The 27421-nt window shown below is 46.0% G+C and overlaps 1 protein-coding gene and 1 long non-coding RNA gene across 3 annotated transcripts; one reads left to right on the top strand and one right to left on the bottom strand.

Annotated features, from left to right (window-relative positions):
• Window positions 1–1244: 1244 nt before the first annotated feature.
• On the bottom strand, window positions 1245–27083 carry LOC310769828 (aldo-keto reductase 1B-like). Its single transcript, XM_083629633.1, has 10 exons — window positions 26614–27083; window positions 16198–16365; window positions 15352–15468; window positions 13401–13478; window positions 10450–10566; window positions 9695–9801; window positions 8507–8594; window positions 4045–4128; window positions 3160–3248; window positions 1245–1820 (listed from the first exon to the last, which is right to left on the bottom strand). Exons 1-10 carry the CDS (start codon window positions 26683–26685, stop codon window positions 1778–1780), a joined length of 963 nt encoding a protein of 320 aa, XP_083485759.1. The 5' UTR covers window positions 26686–27083; the 3' UTR covers window positions 1245–1777.
• Window positions 4137–16254, top strand: LOC310769931. 2 transcript variants are annotated; one of them, XR_014551862.1, is made up of 5 exons: window positions 4137–5771; window positions 7866–8139; window positions 9518–9638; window positions 15717–15798; window positions 16125–16254. It is a non-coding gene; the product is annotated as an uncharacterized lncRNA (long non-coding RNA). The 2 variants fall into 2 exon arrangements; XR_014551863.1 differs by lacking the exon at window positions 4137–5771 and having other exon boundaries at window positions 7842–8139.
• Window positions 27084–27421: the final 338 nt, after the last annotated feature.

Genomic DNA, 27421 nt, shown 5'->3' on the forward strand with positions numbered 1-27421 from the left:
TGCCCTAAGCAGGAGCCACAAAGGCTGCAGTTGGCGGTACATTCAACATCCCAGGCTGCCTTTTTGATAAAAGGACTGGGAGAAGCAAAGGCTGCAATTCTTCTTTACTTCCTCACAAAGGATTGCTTGTCCCAGCACAGTACAGAAAAGAGCATGGTTTCAAACTTGCTGTTGAACAGGCACCTCTAACCAGTGGCGTAGCGTGGGTTGTCAGCACCCGGGGCAAGGCAAATAATTTGCGCCCCCTAACCCGTGGATTTGCGCCCCCTAACCCGTGGATTTGCGCCCCCTAACCCGTGGATTTGCGCCCCCTAACCCATGGATTTGCCCTAACCCCAGATGTTGCGCCCGGTGCAGCCGGCCCCCCCTGCACCCCCCACGCTACGCCACTGCCTCTAACCCTGCCATTTACACTATTTAAATGAACATATGACCACAACCCCTTTTCCCAGCTCAGCATTGGTCCTTGGCTGCATAAATGGTCAAAGCCCTGCTGGATGTGTGGAATACCAAGGTAACAGTTCTGCTCCTATGCCTTGACGTTTATGCTTGTGGCTGCAGCTTCCGCTATATGGAAGCCAGTCCTTCCGAATGCTGATAATGCCTTTTAGACTGAGGCGTTAGCTACTATTTCTGTAACGGGTCAGAGACTCGGTCCAATCATACCTGCTTTAGCCTCAAGTTAAATCTCTAAACTTTACAAATAAAGGTAAAGGGACCCCTGACCGTTAGGTCCAGTCGTGGCCGACTCTGGGGTTGCGGCGCTCATCTCGCTTTCTTGGCCGAGGGAGCCGGCGTACAGCCGGTCATGTGGCCAGCAGGACTAAGCTGCTTCTGGTGAACCAGAGCAGCGCACGGAACCGCTGTTTACCTTCCTGCTGGAGCGGTACCTATTTATCTACTTGCACTTTGACATGAAAAGTCAAATAATTCAGTATTATGTTATGTACTGAAGTTCTCACCCTGGGCCAGCAGGGGGATACTGTAGATAGTGATGCAAATAAGGGATCGAAAGTGACGTTCAGTGATCGGATAGTTATAGAAAGTTGTTACAGTTGCGTTGTACTGGAGCTCTATATAAGCAGGCTGACTGAACCCGTCAGTTCAGTTCTGTCCTGGCCTGTGAATAAACAAGAGCTGTTTGAAGCATCGCTGTGTCGTCTGATACGTTCACCCACAACTTAACAAATTATAAATCAGAAATAAAGTGAAGTTGCAAATAAGTCATGAGACTCGAGCAATCGTACTATGGGAGAATATTTTTATTTTTTTCATTCAGTGAACTTTCAGAGTGGGGAAAATGGAACACACTTAACATTCTCCCTCACCCCAAGCATACAGAACTTTTCAAACTGCAGGTGCGATGCAGAAAGCTGAGCGTGCATATAAAGTCAAGCATTTAAACTCCAACATGTGGGGCAGGGCAGAGGTGGGGCTAGCTGTTTACTTGGGGGTGGGGCTAGCCTCCCAGGGGGGTGGCACGGTGATGTCACCCCCCCTCAGGGATGACACCTAGGGCAGGCCGCACCTGTCGCACCCCCTTCCTCTGCCAGTGGGGCAGGGTCAAGTCCAGCGGAAGCAGAAGCATCAGATCTCACTGCAGACAAACCACTCGTCCTCATTTCACTTATGCCCCATGAGACACAGGGAGGACATGGAGCAGTCAGCCTTGGGAGAGCAGAATCAACTCGCTTTGGTTAGATGCAAAATGCAGAAGCCATCTCCATTATTTCCATGCCTTGAAGCCCGGGAGGGGTGAGCGCTGTTGCTTGCAGAATCACTCATCCTTGGTAAAAGGGTAGTGCTTGTGGGTCCCCATCCTGCAAAGAAAAGCAACACTCCTTAAATCAATGACAGCCCTGCAGCATCTTCTACCTAAAAGCTTTGCTGTGAACGCTGGTCGTTCTTCCAGGCAGAGGGCCTTCTTGGTAGTGGGACTGACCCTGTGGAACGCCCTCCCATCAGATGTCAAGGAAATAAACAACTGTCTGACTTTTAGAAGACATCTGAAGGCAGCCCTGTTTAGGGATGTTTTTAATGTTTGATGTTTTATTGTATTTTTAATATTTTGTTGGAAGCCGCCCAGAGTGGCTGGGGAAACCCAGCCAGATGGGTGGGGTATAAATAATTATTATTATGATTCCAAAACAAAAACAAAAAAACCTGCTGGTTGTTCCTACCACATACAGCTGTTTCCAAATATAAACAATGCTTACAAAGCCTCGTGTCTGCGTGAAGATGCTAAAGTTAAATGTGGCAGCATCCACACTCTGGAACTCCCTGCCCGTTGCTATCAGGCAAGCAACTTGGCTGTGCTCTTTTTGGCTCCTGCTAGAAACATTTTTGTTTAGACAAGGCTAACCAGACATGTAGAATGTTGCTGTGCGTTTTAATCTGTTTTTGGTTTATTGCTGGTTTTATCTTATGAATGTTTTAAGGAGTTGTTGTTACTGGTAATTTTTTTGTTTTCTCTCTTTGAGGTTTTTGGTGTGTGTTTTTAACAATCAAGCGAGGTACAAAATTTATGAAATAAACAAACAAAGCACCCAACAAAGTTAGTGCTGCCTCCTGTGGTTTTGAGTTGCAGAACGCTCACCCAAAAAGTTGCCCACCCCTATGTGAGTTCAGAGGTCAAGCCTCTCCTTAGTCTTTCCCAGCTGCGTTGCCCTTGGCATTACATGAGGCCCCTGAACACTTGAGTTGCTAGCTCTGGCAAATCTGTTGAATGCAGTGGGTGGGTTTATTGCTAAGGAGCTGTGGCCCATCTTCATTGGCCAATCTGACTGTCAGCAACCTCATGACAATTGTTCTACAGAGGTAAACTGAGCCGGAGAGAGCTCAGGAAAGCCACATTTCTCCTATTTACAGGTCAAACAGAGGCCAATATGGGTGTTTCATCCACCTAGACAGCACCTTTGATCTCCATGTTGTGCTGGGAAGCCAGTGTGGTGTAGTGGTTAGAGCGTTGGACTAAGCCATAAGTGACCATGTGCCAGTTGCTGCCTCTCAGCTTAACGTACCTCACAGGGTTGTTGTGGGGATTAAATGGGGATTAAAGATACTTTGAGCATCTTTAAGAAAAAGGTGAGATATAAGGCAATAAAATAATTACATGTTGCACACCCTAAAGTGTCCGATGTTTTCAGCACACAGACTCACCCCAAGATGTCCCAGGCCACAGCCCGTGCCCCACAGTGCAGCGATTCCAGCTTTTTCATTTCTTCATCCGTCAGTCGGAAATCAAAAACCTATAAAAGAAGAGAAGCAATGGAAATACTTGGCTTGGCACTGTGCAAGTAGGTGCAGTCTTTGAAAAGGAGAAAATCCCAAAGGATCTGAGGCCTGATGTCCAAGACAGAAACTTTAAACCCCCTTACTTTCAAGTTGGTAGCAAAGATATTAATGGATATTTTTTTTAAAAAAACAGCTTTCTCCTGCACCCCAACTACCTTTTGACACCAGTCAGAGGGAGGCAAATTATGTGGGGTTATAAGAGACTTTCACAACCCATGCTCCAAAACTCATTGAAAACTCAGTGTTTAACCTTACATTTGGCTGAGGTTACAAAGGCGAACCCCTCCCTCCCTTTTTTTTTAAAAAAAATATGGCCATTTTAAGTTGATATTGTTTAACTGTGATACTGGTCTTTTTGGGTGATAACCATCTAAGTAATTTCCACTGAGATTAATGGACCCAACTTAGTCATGTCCATTAATTTCAAGTTTGTCTGCTTGGAATACAAGATAGTTTAATATCATCATGGGCATTTCAAGATCTAGCTTAATGCTGCATTTTTATATTTATTTTCATGTGAATTTAAAATCTCAGTGCTTAATAGTCCAAAGGAACAAATATTTAAAGAATCAAGTACACTTTTTCAAAAGAAGAGCTTTGATATCTATGGGCTTACTCGCCCCCTTAACAGCAAGATCACACTATTCATATTTCAAGTAGCATCCTAAACTTCGGCCCTTTAAGCCTCCAGTCTGCAGCATCTTGAAGCGTTTAAAGGTGTTAGTAGAAAGAGCTTGACGTCTACTTTACCTTTGAATTCTCGATGATGTGAGCAGGTGTCTGGCTTTTTGGAATAGTGGCTATGCCACTCTGAATGTTGAAGCGGATCAGAATCTGTGGAGACATTGGCGATAAGGAGAGACTGGTCATCATTTGGACTCTCCATGTACTTGCTGTGTCCGGGAACTGGCAACATTCATCATCACAAACTTGGACACCTGCCTTTTTCAAGAGCCAGGACCACCAACCCAGATTGCCTTGAACCAGCAGCCCTCACCCAGGGGACGGTCAGTGCCCCCTCCACTGTCAACACTACAGCCACCACAAAGGCCTTGCAAATATTTTCACTGAGCCTTCGCTGTAAGCACTTCATGCGTGTGTTTTTAAACAGAAAAGGGAGGTGGTTAGAAATAAATATTATTGATAGTAATAATATAGCCTGCCAGCATACGTCCGTGGATATTGTTAGTGATGCATGAATAGAAGCAGTCACTGTCTCTGCAGGTAGAATCCCCGGCCTCTCTGGCCGGGGGATACCTGAGAGATACCTCTGCCTGGATATTGCTGGCCAGTGTTGCCAGTACAGTGGTACCTCGGGTTAAGAACTTAATTCGTTCTGGAGGTCTGTTCTTAACTTGAGGTACCACTTTAGCTAATGGGACCTCCCGCTGCCATGGCGTGATTTCTGTTCTCATCCTGAAGCAAAGTTGTTAACCTGAGGTACTATTTCTGGGTTATTGGAGTCTGTAACCTGAAGCATCTGTAACCTGAGGTACCACTGTACTGAGCTAGATGGAGCAGTGGTCTGACTCTGTGAAAGGCAGCTTTGCTTATCTTCCTTTGTCAGTTGTAGAAAAAGCTTCCCCCACCTGGTCACCTGGAAGAGATTCTTACTCATGTCCCCGAGATACTGCAAGTAGCAGTTCTGCAGTGCCGGTCAATTCCGCTTCCATGTAAGAATCTACCATCCCCTTCCTATCTTAGTGCTACAGCTTCTGTGCCCTGGTGCATCCTTGTGAATATTCGGAGCTGTTTTATATACAGGATCAGATGAGATGATGTAGCCCAATATCATCTGCTTTGCCCACAGAGTATTTCCGAGTTTTGCTATCCGATCTTTTAACTGAGGTGTCAGGGACTGAACATGGGAGCTTCATGTGTGAAATCTACACACATACAAAAAATGGTCTGAAAATGTTGTTTTTTTTAAAGTGCTTTTAAAAATACATTGAATTTTCCCTAAGGCTCGTCATCGCCATCCAGTGTCACACTGTATATTGCACTTAAAGCACACTTAAAATGTTTTATTTGCAGCTGTATATCTGAGTCTATGGTCCCTCCCCAATCCTTAGACCAACAACAAAGGCCGTTCCTTGCTCCTGCACTGACTTCAGAGAGCAAAGGCACAAAGAGAGGTGGTTTAGGAAGGGGCCTTCTAGAGATCCACCAAAGTCAGAGCCTGACCAAGGTCCTGAAGCTGTTTTTTAGGAGGCCATTCAGGAAGAGGCATTCTAAAACATTATGGTGTTTTGTTATGTTTTTAAAAATGTTTTACTGGATTTTTTTTATTGTTGTTTCTAACTCGCGTGAAGCCCTAGAAGTAGCTCAAGAAAAACTGCACATGCAATAAGAACCATGATAAATAACAGCTATTTTGTTCAATAAACCTTGTGGACTCACGTATTCACGACACTTTTGCTTCCATTATCTCTATCATACGACTCTTTTAAATGTAATCAGTCACGACTTCCGGGTTGGTGCCATTGTTTAATGGCGGATTCCCTCCGAGCTCCGGAGGGAATCGGCTCCGTAGCGTCTGGGTCTGGCCGCTGCGGCGAAGCGGAGACCCTTAAAATCACAGGCGCGGATGCCTGTGAACACAGAGACTCGGCGGGCACCATTTGCGCCCCCCCAATCTGCGACAGAGCCTTTTTAAAGGCTTCGGAACGGAGGCAGGGTGGGGTGTGGTGCTGAGAGTACTCCCTCGCCTACGGAGTGAAGCCGCAAGCCATTGACAGAGAGCGCCAACTTCTTCCAAGACCGATTGGACTCTAAAACATAAACCCGTGAGTAATACGGAGATTGGAATCTTTAAAAAAAAGTTTTTTAATTTTGGATTTGGAACGAGCGGGAAGGGGCTAAAAAGGAAGTCCACCCCCCCCTCTTGTAAACAATTTAAAGCAAAGGACTGGGCAGCTAAGGTCGAGAGAATTTGTTTGTGTTTTTTAATGAAAAATCTTGACTTCACGGTTTTGACACGATAAGAAGATCTACTGGAGGATAAAAAGGATTTTGGGAGTTGAAATTTCATCCCCCCCCGAGACCCGGGAACGTCCCATGAGAAAGCCTGGTGCGTTGAAGATTTTGACAGCTGTCAAGTGAGCTGCTAGTCAGCTAGTTGTCAGCTGGAAAAAAAAGAACATTGTTTCTGCTGTTCTTGCTGGTTTAGTTGGTATAATTTGTTGAAAACAAGGAGGACTGTTACAAAATAACTGGACTTTTGGTTTCGAGCTGAAAGGAATATTAAGGAGCTAAAATCCCCCTAGAGGGGTAATAGGGACACTACATCATAAAAATGGCTGGAGTACGTAAATTTCAAGCAGAATTGGACAGAGCACTCGTTCTCTTGGGAAACTTGCAAGAGGAATACAATGCTTTGTCTACAGAGGTATCATTACTACACTGGACGGTAAACAACATTTTTGAGTCTGATAAGGACTTGAAACAGGAAGCCTATTCTACTGAACAAATAAATGAAACTGAAAGTGCAGACACGATGGAGCAATATGTGGTTTTTGAAGAAAATGAAGGAGGAGCAGGAGATTTGCAGGAGTTAAAGGAGAGCTACATTATGAGGCCTGACATGATGACAAAAAAGGACAATAAAAATTGGATGTGGAAAGCCTGGTCTGAATGGGAGTCTGGAAAATGGAGAGACCCTCTTAGGAGGAGATCTGAAGACCTGAGGATTACAAATTTGTTGAAGGGGAAAGCTGGAGCTTTGGGGACATTTGGATTTGAAAGAAATTTGAAACAAGAGTTGGAGCACCCCATAGGCTTTGCTTTTAAGGATGGAGGACCGGCTGGAAGCAACATGGATTCTGTTGGGCCGGAGCTCCTCAGAGATTTGGGGCTTAATATCAAAGACTATCAAAGAGACCGGCAGAAAGGAACTGAAAGAGATATAAGGGCCTCGGACGTGAGGTCTCCAGGCTAAATAAATAACATAAAGACTGATGGTTATTGGTTGGGGACTGGAACCGGGAAAAGGGTGGGTGGAGGTTGGGAATCCAAAGGGTACATAAGGATAATTTGCTTTTTATACTTTGTTAGTGGTAAGGAAATTCGGTAAATCGTGGAAGGGAAATTTTGGTCGACTTTAGGAAAAAGGTCTAAGAATAAATAATGAGGTATAAGTATTGATGTATAACTTTAAAAAGGTAAAACTGGTTTTTTCTTTTTAAATTAATTGAAAATAAGGTTGCTAAAGATAAATTGAGGAAATGGAAAAAAGAAGTAAAATAAAATAATAGTATGTTAGAATAAATGTTTAAGCTAAGGTAAAGAAATAAGTTAAGGACTTGCTGAATTGACAATTTAAATTGGAATATAAGAAGGGGAGGCGCGAGGAGGTCTGAGAAATAAGGTTAAGAATTTTAAGTAACAGAAACTTTATGTGTTTTTTCTATTTTTTCTTTTTTGTGTTTAGTTTTGAATATTATGTATTTTTGTGTTTTTTGTTTTGTTTATTTTTTGGTTTTTTGTATGTTATGTGTTTCTTGAAAATGCTAATAAATATTTTATAAAAATAAATAAATAAATAAATGTAATCAGTCACATGCCAAACGAAGGAGAAACTGTCTGACTGGATGTTAACTCAGCCGACAACAGCTTTCAGCAATTTGAATCATCTCAGATAAGCAGGGCTTTGACTTTGAGGCGATCTCCTTTCCTTGGAAGTTACAGCTTGTCAAGGCAAGGACTGGTTGAAATTGCCTAGTCAGGGCAGTGGTCTTCCACAAAGGGCAACAGCATCCTGATTATGCAATTTCAGCTTGCCTGCCATGCAACTTGGGCCTTCGTCAACAAAGAGACTTGGACTGAACAACTAACGGCAGGAAAATGGTAAGTACTTTAGAGACGCAGACATTTTGAGGGAAAGGGCTCTGCGGCACCCCAGCGAGCTGCCCTCCAATGTTCTCCTCCATCCATCCCTCTGTGATACTAGGCTGGCTGGCTAGTTAGAGAAACAATCTTTGCAGTGCTTGAGTAGCTGTGTTGCACGATTGGGAATTATTTGACAAGCAAAATTAATACAACACTTTCGAAACTGGTACCGTTGCCTTGCTCTCTGTATTCCCCACCCACCTCTGATCTTGGGTCGTAACTCCTGACACAAGCAGTCAACTTGCAAAAAAGGAGACGTTTTCTGTTGTAACCACAACTATTTGCACACACTTCCACACACACCTGCACACCTGGAACACTTTACCTGAGCTGGGGATTTCCCATGCTTCTTAGCAATCTCCTTCACCACAGGGTCCTCCATGCCATTCTTAGGATCCAGAGGACCTGGAGGGCTAGAGAGGAAAGAGCCTTTCAAACTAAGGCTGTTTTTCTTTTGCATTTGTAATCAATTAGTTTTTTTCATGTCTATGCCTCCCTTCCAAAGGAGCCCGGGGCTATCAGCATGTGGATTAAGCAACCAAAGCTTTAGCTAATTAATCTGGAGGAGGGAGGGTTGAGAGAGGGAAAATATCTTAATTGATGGGTCTGGTTTTCAATCTACTCTGCTTGTGCTGAATGTTCGTAGCAATAAATTAAAGAGAAAATGAGGTTATTAGAGGTCTAACAGATGGTTGTTTTTGTTTATGAAATTACAAATCATCTTCCCTTTCCTTGGTGTCTCAAGAAGAATAATATGAACACACATTTGAATCTAATCAGCTGATTAATCATCTGCTTTTTAACTCAGTAAATCAAGTCACAACACCTTTGAGGAGTTGACTGCTCCAGTGATTCTGGTTTTGTACCTTTTACATGCAAGAGCTGACCAGATTGGGGGACACTTCCTTCACTCCCAGCAGCTCAGTGCAAGCGAGGATGTCTTAAAGACGTCTCCACTCCACCTGGTCCTTTATTCTAGGAATGAAGCTCCACTGGAGAACTGTGTCCTGACGTAACTCAGGGTGCCTCCAGACTCTAGCTATTTTTCAGGAGAGATTCAAGCACACCCCCAAACTGTAGGGGTGTGTCTGCACCATTAAAGTGAGTTGAAAGGTTCTGTTGCCCTAGCACAACAATCCACTTTAAAGGGGGGGGGGTTGTTTGCTGGGGGAGGTTTGCAACATGATGAGGATGGGAAAGTGTGGCGTGACCAAATGACACGCGGAAAGAGGGACTGGGATGGAGGCAGGGCGCTTATTGTCATATAAATATCCAACCCAAAGAAAACAGAATGAAAGCTCAATAGAGACTGGATATAATCTATTCTCTGCCATAGGCTGTGCAGGGAAATCAGGACGCATGCCAAGTCCACAAGCCACCTGCAGAGGCCCTTCTTCGCAGGCTAGCCATCCCACCCCCAACCCGGTATTGCCTGCCAGAAGAACTACTGAAGATGCGTACGCTGTGCAGAGCAGAACAGGGGGCCCTTAAGGTACAAAAGACAGTGTCTTACAAGGGACGCTTGGGGGATGTCAAGGGGCTGTATCCTGTGAGGGCCATCTTTTTGGCCTTGGTGAAAGCAATCAGCGCGCGCTGGATCTGGTATACGTGCCGCTCCACCTGTGGAGGAAAGAGAGAGAGCCTAGAGCATGGGTAGGCAAACTAACAGAAGAGGTTGCTTTTTTTGTAAGACAAAGACCTTAGCTGACCACTTAAGTGTCCTCATTAGCATCCCAAAAGAATGGGCTAGGTTGAAAGAACTACAAGTGATGGTGGGCCTTTCCTCCACCTGCTCACTAGCTGCTAGGTAAGAGAACAGTAGCCAGAGTGTGAGAGACAGAGCTGAGCTGGAAGCATGCTGGAAGATAGAGAAACAGAGACCAGCTTGCTCTGTGCTGGATCCAAAGCTGTGACTCATGGAGAAGCAAGATCTGTCGGGGTGCTGATGCTGTGAGCTCCTCCATCTTGTGCTCAGGTTGTATAGATGTGCAAATTACACCATACATCCTAAAAACACCACAAGGAAACCAAACCCGGGCTACGCACATGGAACCCCTGGAGTCTCTCACTGCTTGGAGATTGGGGTGGCACATATCAATAAGGCCAGGGAGCAAATGCTGGGAGATCATAACATGAGCTTCTAAGGCCACCAGCTGCATCCTCAAGCAAGTGGGAATTTGAACCCATGGCCAAGGCTGTCTAACATGGCCTCCCTCCTATTGGATACAATTCTGACACTTCCAAATGGAAGAAGAAGAAGAAGGATACCTGGAGAACATCTGGCTTAATCCTTGCGATGGAGAGCAGCCGCTCCAACTGGCACTGGTTGAAGTTGGCCACCCCAATAGACTTCACCAGGCCTTCATCCACCAGCTTCTCCATAGCCTGCAAGAAAAGGGACAAGTTCAAAAGTTTAAGAGCAGCTGGTCCCTGGCTAAGGGTGATGGGAGTTGTAGTCCAAAACATCTGCAAGGCACCAGGTCGGCAAAGGTCACTCTAGAGGCAACAGGGACATGGGAGGGGAAAAGATCCGGTTGTGTTTCTCTACACACTATGGCTGGTAGACAAAGGTGTGAAGTGGTAGCCCTGTGTGTTTTGAGGTGGCGTGGGCTGTGAAGAAAGGCCTCAACCTGGGACTTCCGGGTTGGTGCCACTGTTTAATGGCGGATTCCCTCCGAGCTCCGGAGGGAATCGGCTCCGTAGTGTCTGGGTCTGGCCGCTGCGGCGAAGCGGGGACCCTTAAAATCACAGGCGCGGATGCCTGTGAACACAGAGACTCGGCGGGCACCATTTGCGCCCCCCCAATCCGCGACGGAGCCTTTTTAAAGGCTTCGGAACGGAGGCAGGGTAAGGCGTGGGGCTGAGAGTACTCCCTCGTCTACGGAGTGAAGCCGCAAGCCATTGACAGAGAGCGCCAACTTCTTCTAAGAGTGATTGGATCCTAAAACATCAACCCGTGAGTAATACGGAGATTGGAACTTTAAAAAATTTCTTATCTTGGATTTGGAACGAGCGGGAAGGGGCTAAAAAGGAAGTCCACCCCCCCCCCTCTTTGTAAACAACTTAAAGCAAAGGACTGGGCAGCTAAGGTCGAGAGAATCTGTTTCTTGCTTTTTTTTTAACAAAAGATCCTGACCTCACGGTTTGGACATTATAAGAAGATATTCTGGAGGATAAAAAGAATTTTGGGAGCTGAAACTACACCCCCCCCTAGACCCGGGAACGTCCGATGAGAAAGCCTGTTGCATGGAAGATTTTGACAGCTGTCAAGTGAGCTGCTAGTCAGCTAGTTGTCAGCTGGAAAAAGAGAACATTGTTTCTGCTGTTTTTGCTGGTTTATTCGGGATAACTTGTTGAAAATAAGGTTGATACAAAATAACTGGACTTTTGGTTTTTGAGCTGAAAGGAAGATCAAGGAATTAAATCCCCCTAGAGGGGTAACAAGGATACTACATTACAAAAATGGCTGGAGTGTCTAAATTCCAAGCAGAATTGGACAGAGCACTGGTTCTCTTGGGAAACTTACAAGATGAGTACGATGCTTTGTCTACAGAGGTATCGCTATTACACTGGACAGTAAACAACAGCTTGGAGTCTGATAAGGATTTGAAACAGGAAGCCTATTTAACTGAACAAATAAATGAAACCGAAAGCGTAGACACGATGGAGCAATATGTTCTTTTTGAAGAAAACGAAGGAGGAGATGGAGGTTTGCAGGAGTCAAAGGAGAGCTACAATATGAGGCCTGACATGATGATAAAAAAGGACAATAAAAACTGGATGCGGAAAGCCTGGTTTGATTGGGAATTTGGAAAATGGAGAGATCCTCTTTTGAGGAGATCTGAAGACCTGAGGATTATAAATTTGTTGAAGGTGGAAGCTGGAGCTGTGGGGACATTTGGATTTGAAAGAAATTTGAAACAAGAGTTGGAATACCCCATAGGCTTTGCTTTTGCTTTTAAGTATGGAGGACTGGCTAGAAGCAACACCGATTCTGTTGGGCCGGAGCCCCTCCGAGACCTGGGGCTTAACATCAAGGTCTATCAAAGAGACCGGCAGAAAGGAACTGAGAGAGACATAAGGGCCTCGGACCTGAGATCTCCAGGCTAAATAAATAATATAAAGACTGATGGATATTGGTTGGGGACTGGAACCGGGAGAAGGGTGGGTGGAGGTTGGGAATCCAAAGGGTACATAAGGATAATTTGCATTGCTTTGTTTGTTTTATATTTTGTTAGTGGTAAGGAAATTGGGTAAACCGTGGAAGGGAAATTTTGGTCGACCTTAGGAAAAAGGTTTAAGAATAAATTAATGAGGTATAAGTATTGATGTGTAATTTTAATAAGGTGAAATTGGTTTTTTTTTCTTTTTTTTAAATTAAGTGAAAATAAGGCTGTTAAAAATAAATGGAGGAAATGGAAAAAAGAAGTAAAGTAAAATAACAGTATGTTAGAATAAATGTTTAAGTTAAGGTGAAGAAATAAGTTAAGGACTTGCTGAATTGACAATTTAAATTGGAATACAAGAAGGGGAGGTGTGAGGAGGTCTGAGAAACAAGGTTGAGGAAAATAAGTATCAGAAACTGTATGTGTTTTTTCTATTTTTCTGTTTAGTTTCGAATATGCTTTTTTGTGTTGTTTTTATTTTGTTTATTTTTTTGTTTTTGTTTGCTGTGTGTTTTTTGAAAATACCAATAAATATTTAATAATAAAAAAAAAACATTACAGCAAAAAAAAAAAAAGAAAAAAGAAAGGCCTCAACCTGCCCCCACCATTTCTCTAGGCTAGTCTGTCACTTATCTCCTGCCAGTCTCTGCAAAAATGGTGCTTAGGAGGCCTGTGGGAGAGGTGCAGGACCTGACCAACAAACTCAGCGTCTTACTGGTCAGAAGTCACAACCCTCCAAAGATGGGGGGGGGAGAGACTTTAGAAAGGTGAGCTGCCCTCGCAACATTGTTCTCTCCCACCACCAGGGATCCAAGCTGGACTTTCTAAAAAGCCGCCTGTGTTTCTTGCTTACTATGATTCTGTGTATGAACTAGTCCCTAGGACAGGAACATGACAATGTAAGGCTAGCCATGACTACCTGGAAGTGAGGCCCACTGAATTCAGTGGGGCTTACTGCCAAGTTAAGAGCCCCTTTCCTTGGCGGTGTCTCTGTCAGCAGGACTCTGATCCAGCAGGCAACTTGTGGCAAGAGGCACAGTGGTTGTCGCTTACCTTCCACGTGTCCACGTAATCGACATCAGTCTGCAGAACCTTCCCATCCTTCTGGGGCAAGGTATCACCCTTCACGTTCTACACGAAGGAGAATGAGAGCATGAGGGGTGGAGAGACTGTGCTAGCCATCAAGGCATGGCTGCTCACACCTGCCTTGCCCCCCCCCCCCAGCAGGTGTACCTAAGCTCCCTTGAGCCCTTGGCAAGGAGACGTATCAGTGCCAGTGGCATAGTGTGGGTTGCCAGGGCCCGGGGCAAGGCAAGTATTGTGCCCCCTGACCCATGGACCATGAGCACTCCCCGAGTCCACCAGTCCAGTACTGAATAAAGTCAATGAAAGACTCTACCACACAGACTTCTTATCTTATCTTCAATGTGAACAGATTGAACCCCTTGAGACCTTTGCCCCAGCAGCCCCCCACTCACCTCTGCAGCACCCCTGAGACCAGCAGCACCAGCTGGCAAGGGGGGAGAGCAGCATGGGGTGGGGTGGAGCTCCTTGGCACCACCTGCTGATGGGTGCAACGGCTCGGCAATCTACCCAAGTGGCAGTGGCGGTGCCCCATGAGCGTTGAGCATGGCAGAGAGCAGGACAAAGGATTGGTCAGCAGTGGGTATCTTTCTAAAGCTTGTGTGGAAGGTGCCCTAGCAACTGGGAACCGCCAAAATCCGCTCCTCAATCTGCCCACATGAACTTTGGGAGATGTTCTGTGTGAGGGGGAGAGTGCACTGCTTTTTTATTATTCTTTATTTTTCTTTTGAACTTTTGCACCCCACCAGTGACTTCCTCCACAGCCATGGGGGGGGGCTGCTCTGATCCCCCTCCCCCTCCCCTGTCGGTCTGCTTGCCTGTTCACCTGCTTTCCCAGAGCACCCCCCTCCCTAATGCTCCCACGCTTTGGCCCGCCATCGCCACCCACACACCCCCGCTAGTTATTTAAAAGGACATTCCATGTGCTTTAAAATGTGTTTGGGGGGGCGTTATGGGTTTTCCTTGTTCTTGTCTTTATTATGTATTTTGTGTTTTTATTTTGTGAACCGCCCTGAGATCTTTGGATGAAGGGCGGTATATAAATTTAATAGATCAATAATCAAACAGAATGGATTGGAGCACACATGTATTTAGTCATGCAAAATGCGGTACACAAACAGGCCACCGCCAGAAGGACAGGATGCAGCAGGATCATCTTGCTGCCACCAGGTGGCGCCTGTTTCCCTCCTGATGAACCTGAGACATAGATTATTCCTCTAGCACAGAGCTTTCCAAACTTTTCATGTTGGTGTGACACTTGTTAGACATGCATCATTCAGTTTTGCATCATTCGGCGACACGGCAATTCAGTTTTACAAACAAACCAGAAGTTAAACCCCTTTCCAGCCTCAGGAGCAGCATGGGGAGCATTCGCGTGACACATTTACACACTGCAGCCGACACACGAACGTGTCGTGACACACAGTTTGGAAAGCTCTGCTCGCGCAAGAGCCATACTGAAATGAATGGGACACGACTGCCGGCCTCTTGCACGGGTCCTGTTTATTTCTGCAAGGCTTGTGCAGAGGAGACGCCCCATGGATCCCTCTCCATGGGGCAGATCTGCCTGCCTATTGCTTCATTGCTTCAGGTGAGCCCCACCTGAGAATATCCAAACTTCCCACACTGAACCTGCCAGCAGACCAAAGGCAGCCTTTATTCTGCGTTGCAAGTCTCGGTGCTACTGAAACGTACGAAACGCAAATAGACATAAATGCCCCTGAGCAGATGCAGAGTGCATTTCCCTGACTCCTGTGTAGCTGCAAAGTGTGTCCCCCCCCCCCGCCAACTTGGCTCAGTCAAGGACTATTGGGTGGGGGCTTCCAGATTAGATAGAGCAGGGCATTTCCAGAGAGACCTTTCTGGGGAAACAGCTGGAAGAATGAGCTGCTCAGGACAGCCAGGCGGACTTCCACTTCACCTTAATGCCCATGGGAGAGTGCATCAGGTACAGATCCAGGTAATCCAGGCGCAGCAGCTTCAGGGTTTCCAGGAGAGCTGGCTTCACATCTTCAGGAGCGTGGTAGCTATTCCACAGCTGCCAAAGGAAGAGCATTCAAGTGAGTCTGAGGAGACATGCAATTTAGAACATCAGAGGTGCATTGTGTCTGGATCAGGCCAGAGGCCCCTCTAGGACAGCAGCCCTCCTTGCTCTTCTTGTTCCTCAGAGCATCACAGGACACAGGCCGTCTCCCCAACCAGAATTTGTGCATGTCTAAAAGTTTGCTTGAATTCAAAATAATTGGAAATTTTATTTATATATTGCTGTAATATTTTTTAAAAAAGGCTTTTCCCCCCGCAAAGGCTTAAATACAATGGTGGGATCTTCTCTGGAAAAACACGAGACAAATGAGGAGCAATAAACAAGGTAAACTTCCTTGCCTTTGTATCTACCAAATGATGGGAAACAGAACCATCTGAAGGCAGCCCTGTTTAGGGAAGCTTTTAATGTTTGACGGACTATTGTATTTTAATATTTTGTTGGTAGCCACCCAGAATGGCTGGGGAAACCCAGCCAGATGGGTGGGGTATAAATAATATTTATTTATTTATTTTTATTATTATTATTATTATTATTATTATTATTATTATTATTATTAATAACCAAGATGCAAATTTGGATATCCAGTCTCTGAAATTTGAACTTGAAGCTCTGAACTAGAAACTTCAGACTTTTGGATTTTGCTTTCAAAGCTTATTTCAGACGCAGCCTCCCCCAGGGACTTGTATTCATAGCTTTTTGGCAGCAGAAGCAGCAGCAGCTCACCTTACTGACAACAAAAATGTCCTCTCTCTTCACTAGCCCTTCCTTCAACACTTTCTCGAAAGCTTCCCCGATGGCCCCCTCGTTGTCGTAAAAGTAGGCACAGTCGATATGCCGGTAGCCGTTTTTAATCGCCACTTCAATGGCCCCCTGGACGATACCTGGAGGAGACTGACAGGAAGAGAAGACTTTGTTTGACCCTTGGAAATGCGGATATCATGCCCTCAAGACCCACCTTTCACAAACACACATGGAAAGCAGAGGTGATGCCTGGAAGCGAGAGAGGAAGTCAGGGTTTAAGTGCAATATATAATAAATAAAAGCAGGAAAAAAATTGATTGTAAATCATTTGGCATCTCAGATTCTCTTTCACTGGAAGTTTTTACACAGTGGTTGGATGGCCATCTGTCAGAGATTCCTTAGTTGTGATTTCTACATCACAGGGGGTTGGACTAGATGGTCCCTGGGTGTGCCACCCAATTTTAGGATTCCATGATGCTATGACTAATCTAGCACAGCACAGTTGCTGGAAAAGACAGAAAAAGCACTGAGTGGTCCACCAAGTTTCAAGTGGTCTGCGACAAGGAGACTTCAAGAATTAAAAATCAACATAAATATTTAGCGTGATGGATGGGCTGCCTGCTGTCTCCAACCCCAAATCCACAGAGTCCCTATGACCACCTGAATGAAGCTCATGGGCAGCTGGTGCTGCCTGGACCACAGCTTGGGAAGCCCTGTGCCAGGTTACAAACACGTGCGCACTGGGCAGCAGCCATTAATTCTGAAATAATCTGGTTGATCTTCCAGGAAATTATGGAACAAACTTAAGCCTTTCCCTCGGTGAGTTGTATAAAGGGAGACACAAAGCAGTCACTTGTTGGCCTAGAACCACACTTGCAGGGTTCTCCAATTCAACCCCTTGCAATGCACAGATCTCAGCTAAAGAATCCTGTTAAAGACTTAAGCAGTCGGGTGCTCTGTGGGCATGATCCGACACCCTGAGCAGCGTAAATGCACGTCTAAACTGGGGAGGGGTAAACACTGCAGGTAAACAGCCCTTTTTGTGGCCAGATTTAAGGGAACCACCCATGGTCTGTGGGGAAAAAAGAACCAGAAGAAGCAAGAGTCAGACCTGGATGAATTAACTGGACACCAAAACACCTGTCCGCCCGTTGAGAGGGGTGTACACAAGGGCTGGGTACTATTTATTTTCCTTGTTAAGCAATAACTTGATAGCACAATCCATTATCTTGAGCTGGCCCTTTTCCATTTCACGCCAACAAGGGCTGGATGAGAATTTGAGCTCTGCCTATTTGAACAGAGAAGAAAGGCTTTATTTGCCTTGTGGCCAAGTCCCTCAGGCAACCCCAGCTCTCTGGCAAGGCGAGGCACAATGTCCTGCCATAGCCAGGCTCCCTTGCTTTGCACCTTTTCTGGTCTTATCAGCCAGGCTCAGTTGTCCTGCCTCACAAGAAAGAAAGAGGCAAGAGTTCAAATGAAAGCCAATGTGGTCTAGTGGTTAGAGCATCAGACTAGGCCCTGGGTGGCCAGGGTTTGAATTCTCACTCCACCACAAAGCTCCCTGGGTATCCTTGGAGGCCAGTCACTGCCTCACAGTCTAACCTACTTCACAGGGCTGTTGTGAAGAAGGGGAGAACCAGGTAGATCACCTTGAGCTCCTTGGAGGAAAAAGTGATATATAAATGCAATAAATATAATAATCATAATCATAATACAACCCCAAGCCATTATTAGGCCAATAGGCTTAATTAGGCCAACCAAAACAACACAAAATAGTGTGTGAAAGCTTTTGAGAACTCCAGAAAGAACAGGTATGATAGCCATCTTCAAATATATAAAGGGCTGTTACACGAAAGAAACTTGTTTTCTCCTGGCTCTGGAAGGTAGGACTTGAACCAATGGTTTCAAATGACAAGTGTACAATAGTGGTTACTTGATGTGGCATTGTAATGGGGGGCCCCACCAAAAGTTTGGAGAAAGTGCTGTAGGCGTCAGTCACAAAATGGCTGCCCTGGAGGTGTAGCACAGCACAAAATGGCTGCCACATGTAAAAGAGCAGAAAAAAGAGACAGGAGGACCACATCTTTGTGTGGGCATGGTCTCCCCAGCGCAGTCTTCTTCTTCAATGGGTTGGAAACAACCTACATCAGCTGCCATACTTGTGGGAAGGTGGGCACCCAGTGCCAATCCTGGCAACCAGTGAAAGAAAGGCATAGCTAAGGGAGCATGTTGTCGGATTGGCTGAGGATGTGCAAACAGGATCTGAGCAGGAAGAGTAAATGACCTCTTGTGCATTGTGAATTTTTGAGGAGATATATGCTAAGACGCATGCAACATGCTGCTTGGCACACTGGTGTCCATGGGCACTGTGTTGATGATGCCTGTTGCATGACCTCTGCCCAAAGAAATTGTTGTTCAATAAGCAATGAACATAATTGAGACAAGATGGTCTTTTGGCTCCCTCCCAACTCTACAATTTGATGTTTCTCTATCCTCCTCAAAGACTTTGTGCAAACAAATGAGGACGAAAGCTCAAGAAACAGGTCATCTGGATGTGATCTGAGAGAGCTGGCTTCTGCCAAAGATTCTCTCGTAGAGGTAGAGGACATTCCTTCCATGCCTCCCTCTCAGAACTCCCTGCTCCCCAGGGGAGAGGAAGGGTTAGGCCGGTGTAAGTCGCTTGTGCAGATGTGCCCTCAGGTGGCTTTCTCTCAAGAAGTTTCACAGCTGGCTCAACGCTCCACTTAGCTTGCAGGGTGTGGATGGGATTAAGCTGGCAGAACAGTCGTCACATGCCTCTGCCTGTGGCTGTGATCTTGGCATGATAACGCCCAACGGAGACGGCTGCCAGCTTTGCAGAACAAGGAAGCATTGAGCGAGAGGTTGGGCAGGGGGGCTCTGTGTTGGAGGCACAGATGCTGCCCGTTCGAGGCAGCCTCAGGGCTGGCAACGTGGCCAGGGGCCTTGCGTGACACGGCAGAGGCCGCCTCCTGTAAACAGCTAGGCTGGGAGGCTGGCCTTCATCTGCGTTTCAACTTTTGTCCGAACATTAGTCTGTGTGGAAATTGAAATAACGGGGAACCTGCGCCAGGAATTTGGGGTGCAGATTTAAGCCAAATGGTTTGAGCAAGAAAGGGGCCTTCACCCCGGAGGCACAGCTGAAGAAGCAACTTGCAAGAACTAGCCGTGGCAGATAGCTCCTCCTTCCCAGCCCACCTCATTCTGACTGCGAGGGCTCTCCACCCTAGAGAGAGACAGTCAACTCATGACTTGCACAGGGGGTTAGGTTCTGAGATTGTGTGTAAAGCTGAAATTGAGTGTAGCTAGAACCACCCCAGAACCGCCCCTGCATGATCAACCCTACTTTTGTGTAGCCAGCGCACCAAACAGGCCTTGTCCCACCCCGATGCAAAGCGGCAAGGTTTTAAGCTCTTTGCCTTGCTTCCCGGGCTCTTGTTAACTTGATTTAACAATCTTATTGTCATCCTTTTTAAATTTTGTGAGCTGCCCTGAAAATGCTTGATAAATGTATGTTTATCAGATGAACAAAAGAAGAAGAAGAAGATGTGAAATAAGCAGAGAGAGAGAGAGAGAGAGAGAGAGAGAGAGAGGGAGGAGAAACTTGTCCTATTCTTACCAGAAGCCACACCATGTGTCGTAAGTGTTTGTACCTCTGGGATACTTCAAGGAATCACACAGTGCATTGCTTATCAGGCTTCCTCAAACTCGGCCCTCCAGATGTTTTGAGACTACAGTTCCCATCATCCCTGACCACTGGTCCTGCTAGCTAGGGATCATGGGAGTTGTAGGCCAAGAACATCTGGACGGCCAAGTCTGAGGAAGCCTGGCTTAGATTGTGTCCCACATAATGGGCACTCTGACAGATATGGCTCCCTTTCTGTTGATCTCGTCCCATCTGGTACAACCAACCGTTTCCTATTCTGCAGTGGGCGGGCAGTTGGAGTCTTCTCATGAGGAAGCCACTGGAAGCATAACAAGGTTTCCCAGTTTGCTGAATCCAGCCTTGTATGACTGCAGCTGGCTTCACCTGCTGCACACATATAAGAACATCAGAAGAGCCTGCTGGATCGGGCCCATCTAGTCCAGCATCCTGTTCTCACAGCGGCCAACCAGACGCCGGCGGGAAACCAGCAAGCAGGAATGGAGCACCAGAGGCCTCTCCTCTCCTGTGGTTTCCAGCAACTAGTCTTCAAAAGCATTGCTGCCTCTGACCATGAAGGCAGAGGCTAGCCATCCTGGCTAGCAGCCACTGATAGCCCTTTCCATCATGACTTTGTCCAATCCTCTTTCAAAGCCATTCAAGATGGTGGCCATTCCTGCCTCCTGTGGGAGCCAGTGCCATAATTTAACTCTGTGCTGCGTGAAGAATTTCCTCTGCATCTCAGCTAGATTAAATTGGTTATGCATCAGGGGACGGTGGAGGAGGGAACTGAAGCTTCCATGCCTCCCATCTGGGCTTAATTTTGGGCTTGGCCTCAGGAAATACAACTCGAAACCTGTGTCAGTCAAGCGAATGGCATCTTAATTCTGAATTGTGGAACGGAGCCAGCGGAAACCCTTTGTGTGGGAGGACAAGAACAAATACACAATTTTCTGCAAAATGCATAACATTAAGGCAGGCCCCTTGGCCGCAAAGAAAAAAGTTTTGCTGCCCATAATAAGTTCTTCAAAAGTCCAAATGGACCGTTTGCGAATTTCCAGTGTTTGTAAAATGAATCCAAGAGCCCTGTTGATTAGAACTTCCACAGGGTTTAAAAAGAAAGGACTTATCTGCCTTTCTGTAAGAACTGGCACTTTGGAAAATTTGGACAACCTGATCTGCTCAGAAGTCAGTCCCACCAATTTAAATGATACTCAACTCCAGCATGTGTATTTAAATCATAGAATTGTAGAGTTGGAAGGGAACCCAATGGACATCTAGTCCAACCCATTCCAGTGAAGGAATACACAGCTTTAGAATCCCTGACGGAGGGCCATCCAGTCTCTATTTAAAAACCTCCAATGAAAGTCCACCCCCTTCCTAAAGTTTAGTCAGAATCTCCATTCTTGTAATTTGAATCCATTGGTTTGGGTCCTCCCCTCTGGAGAAGCAGAAACCAAGTTTGCTCCATCTTCCGTCTGACAGCCTTTTAGATGTTTGGAGATGACCACCATAGCACCTCTCATCTTTCCTTCTCCAGGCTAGACATACCTAAACATACACCTGTTTTGCATTTCCCACGCCTATTGTGTTAATGCTCATTGACTAGAATGTAAAATATGATTTTGCAAGAGGCCCTTTGCCACCTTCCACCCTGCATTAAGAACATTCACTTGATTATGCAGAGAGCGCACAAGAGACTCATTGATACTTTGAGCATCATGGGTAAAAATATTTGTAAAAGCTTTTTTAAAAAACACCCTATAATATATTGCTACTATTTAATTAGATGTACAAACATAAGAAAAAGACCCGCCAATATAACCACAATTGGATTCTAAATATGTATCCTTAATGTACATAAGAAACCACTTTAGAACATACTTCTAAAAAACGAATTAATGCAACAAATGTGTATAGATTTACTGTGAAATAGATATTGATTATTGCCTTTTGGAACACCTGTTTGCAAACTCTGTACATCTGGCTTTTTCCTCCCCATTGTACATTTTGTATAATTCATTCTTCTTTTGCATATTTTTTTAAAAATAATGTGCTTAAACAGATTAGAATTTACCAGCTCTGTAACTTTGCAGTAACTTAAAGTTAAAAGCATTGAATAAACCACTGTTCTCTGAGTATCACCCAAACCCAAGAAACCATTCACTAACTCTACCCATTGTTTGTGTGACCCTGTCCATCCCTATTTCATTCAGGTAATCTGACCCTCTGCCTGAAAATGGCCCGCCCTCCCCCCACCATAATCCCTTTACATATTTATTTCATTTAAGTTCATTTCTATGCTGCCTATCTTCATTATGGAACTGATGGCGTTGAGTCGACTGTAGTCCACAAACCGTAGTTCACCTCACATCATGCCCAGTCCCTGTTACCCGAAGCCTGCCCACCAAAAACTGCCCCAAAGCTGCTGCCATTCTTTGATGTCTTTGTTAAGAAGACCCTCTTTCACTCTTTTTCAGATGTCCCAGCGAGCCTGACCTCAATTTGCCAAGCAGGCAAGACGTCTGCTTTGCGTTATGCTGTTCTCAAAGTCAGAACGTAAGTGGGTTTGTTTTTTTGTCCTGAAAGAAGTCCTGCCTGGAGCCAGGTTTACGCCGACTGGAAGAAATTTTGTGTTTGTGTAAACAAAGGAAATTGGTATTCTGGCAAGGAGGGGAGAGGAGTGGCTGGTGTGAATTATGCTGAGCTGGGGGGGGGGCAAGGAGCCCATTTACTGAAGAACCCAGACTAAAACACCCCTCTTCTGCCACAGTTTCTCCTTGAATTAAGAATGGCTTATTTATCACAGGATGACCAGGGGAGGAATGGACTTCTTTATTTTATGTTCTTGCCCTATAGATTTCATAAAGGTTGTTCTTGCTGATTTTATATAGTTTAATGATGCAGCCTGCCCTGAAATTAGTTTTATGGTGTACAGTGGTAGCTTGGGTTACAGACACTTCAGGTTACAGACTCCGCTAACCCAGAAATAGTACCTCGGGTTAAGAACTTTGCTTCAGGATGAGAACAGAAATCGCACGACGGCAGTGCAGCGGCAGCGGGAGGCCCCATTAGCTAAAGTGGTGCTTCAGGTTAAGAACAGTTTCAGGTTAAGAACGGACCTCCAGAAGGAATTAAGTTCTTAACTCGAGGTACCCCTGTATATCCGACACCCTCCACTATAAAAACTAGCAGCCTGGGCCTGAAAGAGATGCCCGCCCTTGTGCCACAAAGCACCTTAGGTTGGGCCAAATCAACTTCAGTGAGCAATTTCATGGCAAATAAGAGGACCAGTGTCTGCCAGCCATGGTGGGCATGTGCCATCTTCGGTATTGGAGGTGGGATGCCAGTCTCTTCTAGAGAACCTGCCTTTTGTTCCCGCAGTGGTGTCCAAACCTTTTTCAAAGAGGGCCAGATTTGATGAAGTGAAGAGCCACGAGGGCCAACCAGAGTTGTTGACCTTTTTTTTTAGGATTGAAGTTGTTGAGGTTTTTGTAGGATTTTACAGGGGCCAGATTAAACCAACTGGCGGGCTGGATCAGGCCCCCGAAACCGACTTTGGACATGCCTGCTGGAGGATTTAAAGCGTACAGAAAAGTTATGGGGACAATGTGGCCTACCCCACAGGGCTGTTGGAGTCTTGAAACAGCCTTGGTCACGATATAAGTGCTATCTAACTGCATTCTGAGCGGCTTGACCAAGCTGACCCTTGGGATTCTTTCCAACTTTACAATTATATGAATCACGGCAATATTTGCTGGGGTCACGGCCAGCTGTCAGGAGTGTTGATGTGCCTCCTCTGCAATGCTGTGCTTGGCTGTTCCTTCCCCCAAAGGACGGGAGACAGGGAGGGTGGATGTTCCCGAGCTCAGCTGGGGCTTGGTCGCCTGGGGCGAAGTAGGGGCCTTTCTGTCGGACAAGGAAGGTGGCCAGCAGCTGGTTCCTCTCCTCGCCTTCCCCTGCCTTGCCCCAAGGCGCTTCCTGGCTGCCCAGGATGGGATAAGATTTCCAGAGCAAAATGTTTCTTATTTCCTCTCTCCGTCCAGCCAACGGACTCCTCCCACCTGCAAAGGTCTGGCTCTTCTGGACAGGGAGAGCTGCTGCGGGGCAAGATGGGGCTGGTGAAAGTTGCCAACTTGCCCCGAATGCAGCAGGCCTGGGAGGGGCCTGTTCCCCCTCCAGAGCAGTTTTTCCAAACTGGGCACCCCCCACCCAGATCATAGCTGTCAACCTTCCCTTTTTTTGCGGGAAATTCCCTTATTCCAGCGCCGTTTCCCGCTGCTTCCCCGGATTGTTAGATATCCCGTAGACTGTCCCCGGGACAGGTGAGGCTGCTGATCCCTCATTTTCAAGGCTGCTGATCTTCTATTTTCAAATCTGAAAGTTCAGAGCTTTGGCCCAGATGTGCTGTACTGTTTTTAACATCTGCATTTTAATAACACGTAGGTAGCCATGTTGGTCTGCCGTAGTCGAAACAAGCAAAAAAATCCTTCCAGTAGCACCTTAGAGACCAACTAAGTTTGGTATTGGTATGAGCTTAGTTGGTCTCTTAAGGTGCTACTAGAAGGAATTTATTTTATTTTATTTTTTTGCATTTTACTAGTTTGTTTTAGAGCTTGGTTACTTTTCAACGATCGTCTTCTATAACTTTAAAGCTTTTTGTCTTTTATCTGTGTCATTTTAATTAGGGCAAGTCACTTTGAGTCCCAGCCTGGGGGAAAGGATATGGATAATTATAACGGTGGTTACAATTGCAGGCCCAGCTTCCAACAGACCCATCTGGCAGGGCCAGGATGGCTAGCAATGGAGGGGTGCTTTAGTCCCCCAAACAGGCAGAGGGCATCCGATTGAGGAATGGGGGCTCCTACACCCCAGGGGCGTGCTTGTAAGCCACCTCCCAAAGCGGATTCGTTTTGCTTTGCAATGCCCCCCCCCCCGCACTGTTATCATTAAAAACCACAAAGCATTTTGTTCTTTAGGTTAAAGGACCACTAAGAAAGTTCTTTGTCACCTGTTATCAAAAGCTCAAAATGAGCATCAATAGCATGGGAACTGCTAAGCTGTGCTCACCAGCAAAATCATGCTTTGGGCATTAGAGATGGGATTCCCAGCTGCCACTGACCCCCACTTTGGAGATTGGGGGTGGATGGGATTCAACTTCAGATCATTGGTTCCCAAACTTTTTTGGGCCACTGGCCCCTTGGTTCCATAAACTCATCTCCCGTGCCCCCCACCCTGCCCTATAAAAATGCATGAAGGCAGCAAACCTCCTTTCTCCTTTCCTCCCAGCAAGTATTCAAAGGTAGACTGTCCCTGAACATGGAAACTCCACCAATCCTTCATGAATTTGGGGGAAGGGTTTTTTCCCCCCTTACCCAAAGCTATCTAAGCTGGTGGCCTCTATTGAATCTTGTAGTAGAGTTTAGAAAGGAGTAAAAGCTCTGTCTTCCTACAATAAACCATCCAGATTTTTTCTTAGTCAACTTATTTGCTAAACTCAGAAGTCTCTCCCCTCCCTCCAAAGTTCAGAACAGGGATGGCTAACTTCTAGTCTGCAAGATTATAAAAATCATTTTTAAAAAAATTATATACCACTTGATTATAGTAAAGCTTCCAAGTAGTTTACAAGAAATATTAAAATTATTAACAGAAAACAGTGTCCCTCGCAGCTAGCTCATCCCTTCAGCACCCACAAAAGATCGCAGCTACAGGTAAGAACTTGAGAGTCAGCGTGGTGTAATGGTTAGAGTGTTGGACTAGAACCTGCAAGAGACCTGGGTTCGAATCCCCACTCGGCCATGAAGCTCACTGGGTGGCCTTGGGGGGCAGTGACTGCCTCTCCACCTAACCTCCCTTGCAGGGTTGCCGTGGGGGTTAAATGAGAGGGGGAACCACACTCTGCCACCTTGAGCTCCGCAGATAAAGGGGGGGTATAAATGCAGTAAATAAAATAATAATAAGTAAGAAGATGGTGGCTGCTGGACCAGACCAATGGCCCACCTCGTCCAGCATCCTATTCTCCCAGATGCCTCTAGGAAACCCACAAGTGGGGAATGAGCACAGGAGTCCTCTTTCCATTCCTAATGCCCCCCCCAAGCATTTGCACTGGCTCCCCAAGCCAAGTTCAAGGTCCTTGTATTAATCTACAAAGCCCCATACAACTTAGGTCCAGAGTACCTCAGGATCCTCCTGAACCCTCAAATCCCAGCTCGATCACTGAGATCATCTGCAGGAACATCACTGGCCATTCTTCAAGTTGGTGAGGTGCACTTGACAACAGCAAGGAGCTGAGCCTTTAGTCTCATTGGCCTGGTGCTGTGGAACTCTCTGCCACAAGAGATTCAGCAGGTGCCTTCTGTGCCAACTTTTAAGTGCCTGCTGAAAACTTTACTTTCCTGCCAGACCTATGCAAGGCAAGTAAGAATCCATATTTCCAAAACAGTTCACCGATTTCTGATTTAAACTTTATAAAATGTGGTTTTGATTGTGTGGTTTAACATTCAATTGTTGTAAATGGCTCCGATACCTTTTCTGGATAGTGGTATGTAAATGCCTTTGTGAATAAATAAAACAAACTGCCACTGACTGAGGAAAATTGCATTTCTCTCAAGTGAGTCCCATAGCCATCCCTAAATTTGGAGAAAGTTTTGAGGTCTGGCTCTCAGCTTCCCACCCAGTTTCCTGACAGCGAGAGAGGAACAACAATTTAGATGAGCAAAGCATCCTTTTTTGCTTACCAGCCAGGTGCCCAGGCCCAGCTGCGGCATCTTCTTGCCAGAAGGCAGAGTCAGGAATGTAGTGGAAGCCATTGCGACTCTTCGGAGTTTGGTTTCTCTCAGCTGTTGCCTTTCACCATTCCAGGCACTGGGTTTTTATGCACGAGATCCAGGAAACTGGGGGATATGCAACACCCACATGCTCCCCAGTCATTGGCTACGTTTTCAGCCAATGCAAGGCTGGAGGATGAAAACTTTTACATAACTATCTGAAGCTGGACCGTGAAGCCCCACCCTTCAAAAAACATAAAGACCTTATACATTTTAGGTGGGATGTGTGCATGTGACGGCATGCCTGTGAGGGTCAGTGAATCACAGAATGGTAGAGTTGGAAGGGACCCCATTGGTCATCTAGTCCAACGCCCTGCAAAGCAGGAATCACAATGAAAGAGAGAAAGCTTTGTGCTTGCATGCGTGTGTGTGTTTGCATTGGCCATGCAAGGCCAGCCCAAGACATTTTGCTGCCTGAGGCACAGTACAAGGCGACGCCCCTCATTATTCCTTGCACAGAAGCCAAGTGGATTGACAGTTGAGTCTTAATTCAGTACTGGGAATCGGACAGCATTTTCCACAGCTCTGACAGCCCTTGCACCGTAAATAACTCTGTCCTTTGATAGAGAGAGGAATGGCCCCAGAGCTTAGAAGGAGCAGCCAAGGGGCCGTTGTCCGTGTCAGCCACCTGAGGCAATCGCCTCACTTTGCCTTGTGGCAGAGTCGGTCCTTTGGCCATAACTACTGTTGCCATGGGACGCGAGTGGTGCTGTGGGTT

This window comes from Podarcis filfolensis (assembly GCF_964270895.1).
Source record: "Podarcis filfolensis genome assembly, chromosome: 8".
Classification (NCBI taxonomy): Eukaryota; Metazoa; Chordata; class Lepidosauria; order Squamata; family Lacertidae; genus Podarcis; species Podarcis filfolensis.

What these genes read in the sequence shown, in the direction of transcription:
- LOC310769828 (XM_083629633.1), bottom strand. Translation starts at nt 26,685, where the DNA reads ATGGCTTCCACTACATTCCTGACTCTGCCTTCTGGCAAGAAGATGCCG. An exon ending in ACTCTCCCATGGGCATTAAG is followed by an intron (nt 13,479 to 15,351) that starts GTGAAGTGGAAG and finishes TCCTTCGTGTAG; the next exon opens with AACGTGAAGGGTGATACCTT. An exon ending in ACATCATCGAGAATTCAAAG is followed by an intron (nt 3,249 to 4,044) that starts GTAAAGTAGACG and finishes CTTCTTTTATAG; the next exon opens with GTTTTTGATTTCCGACTGAC.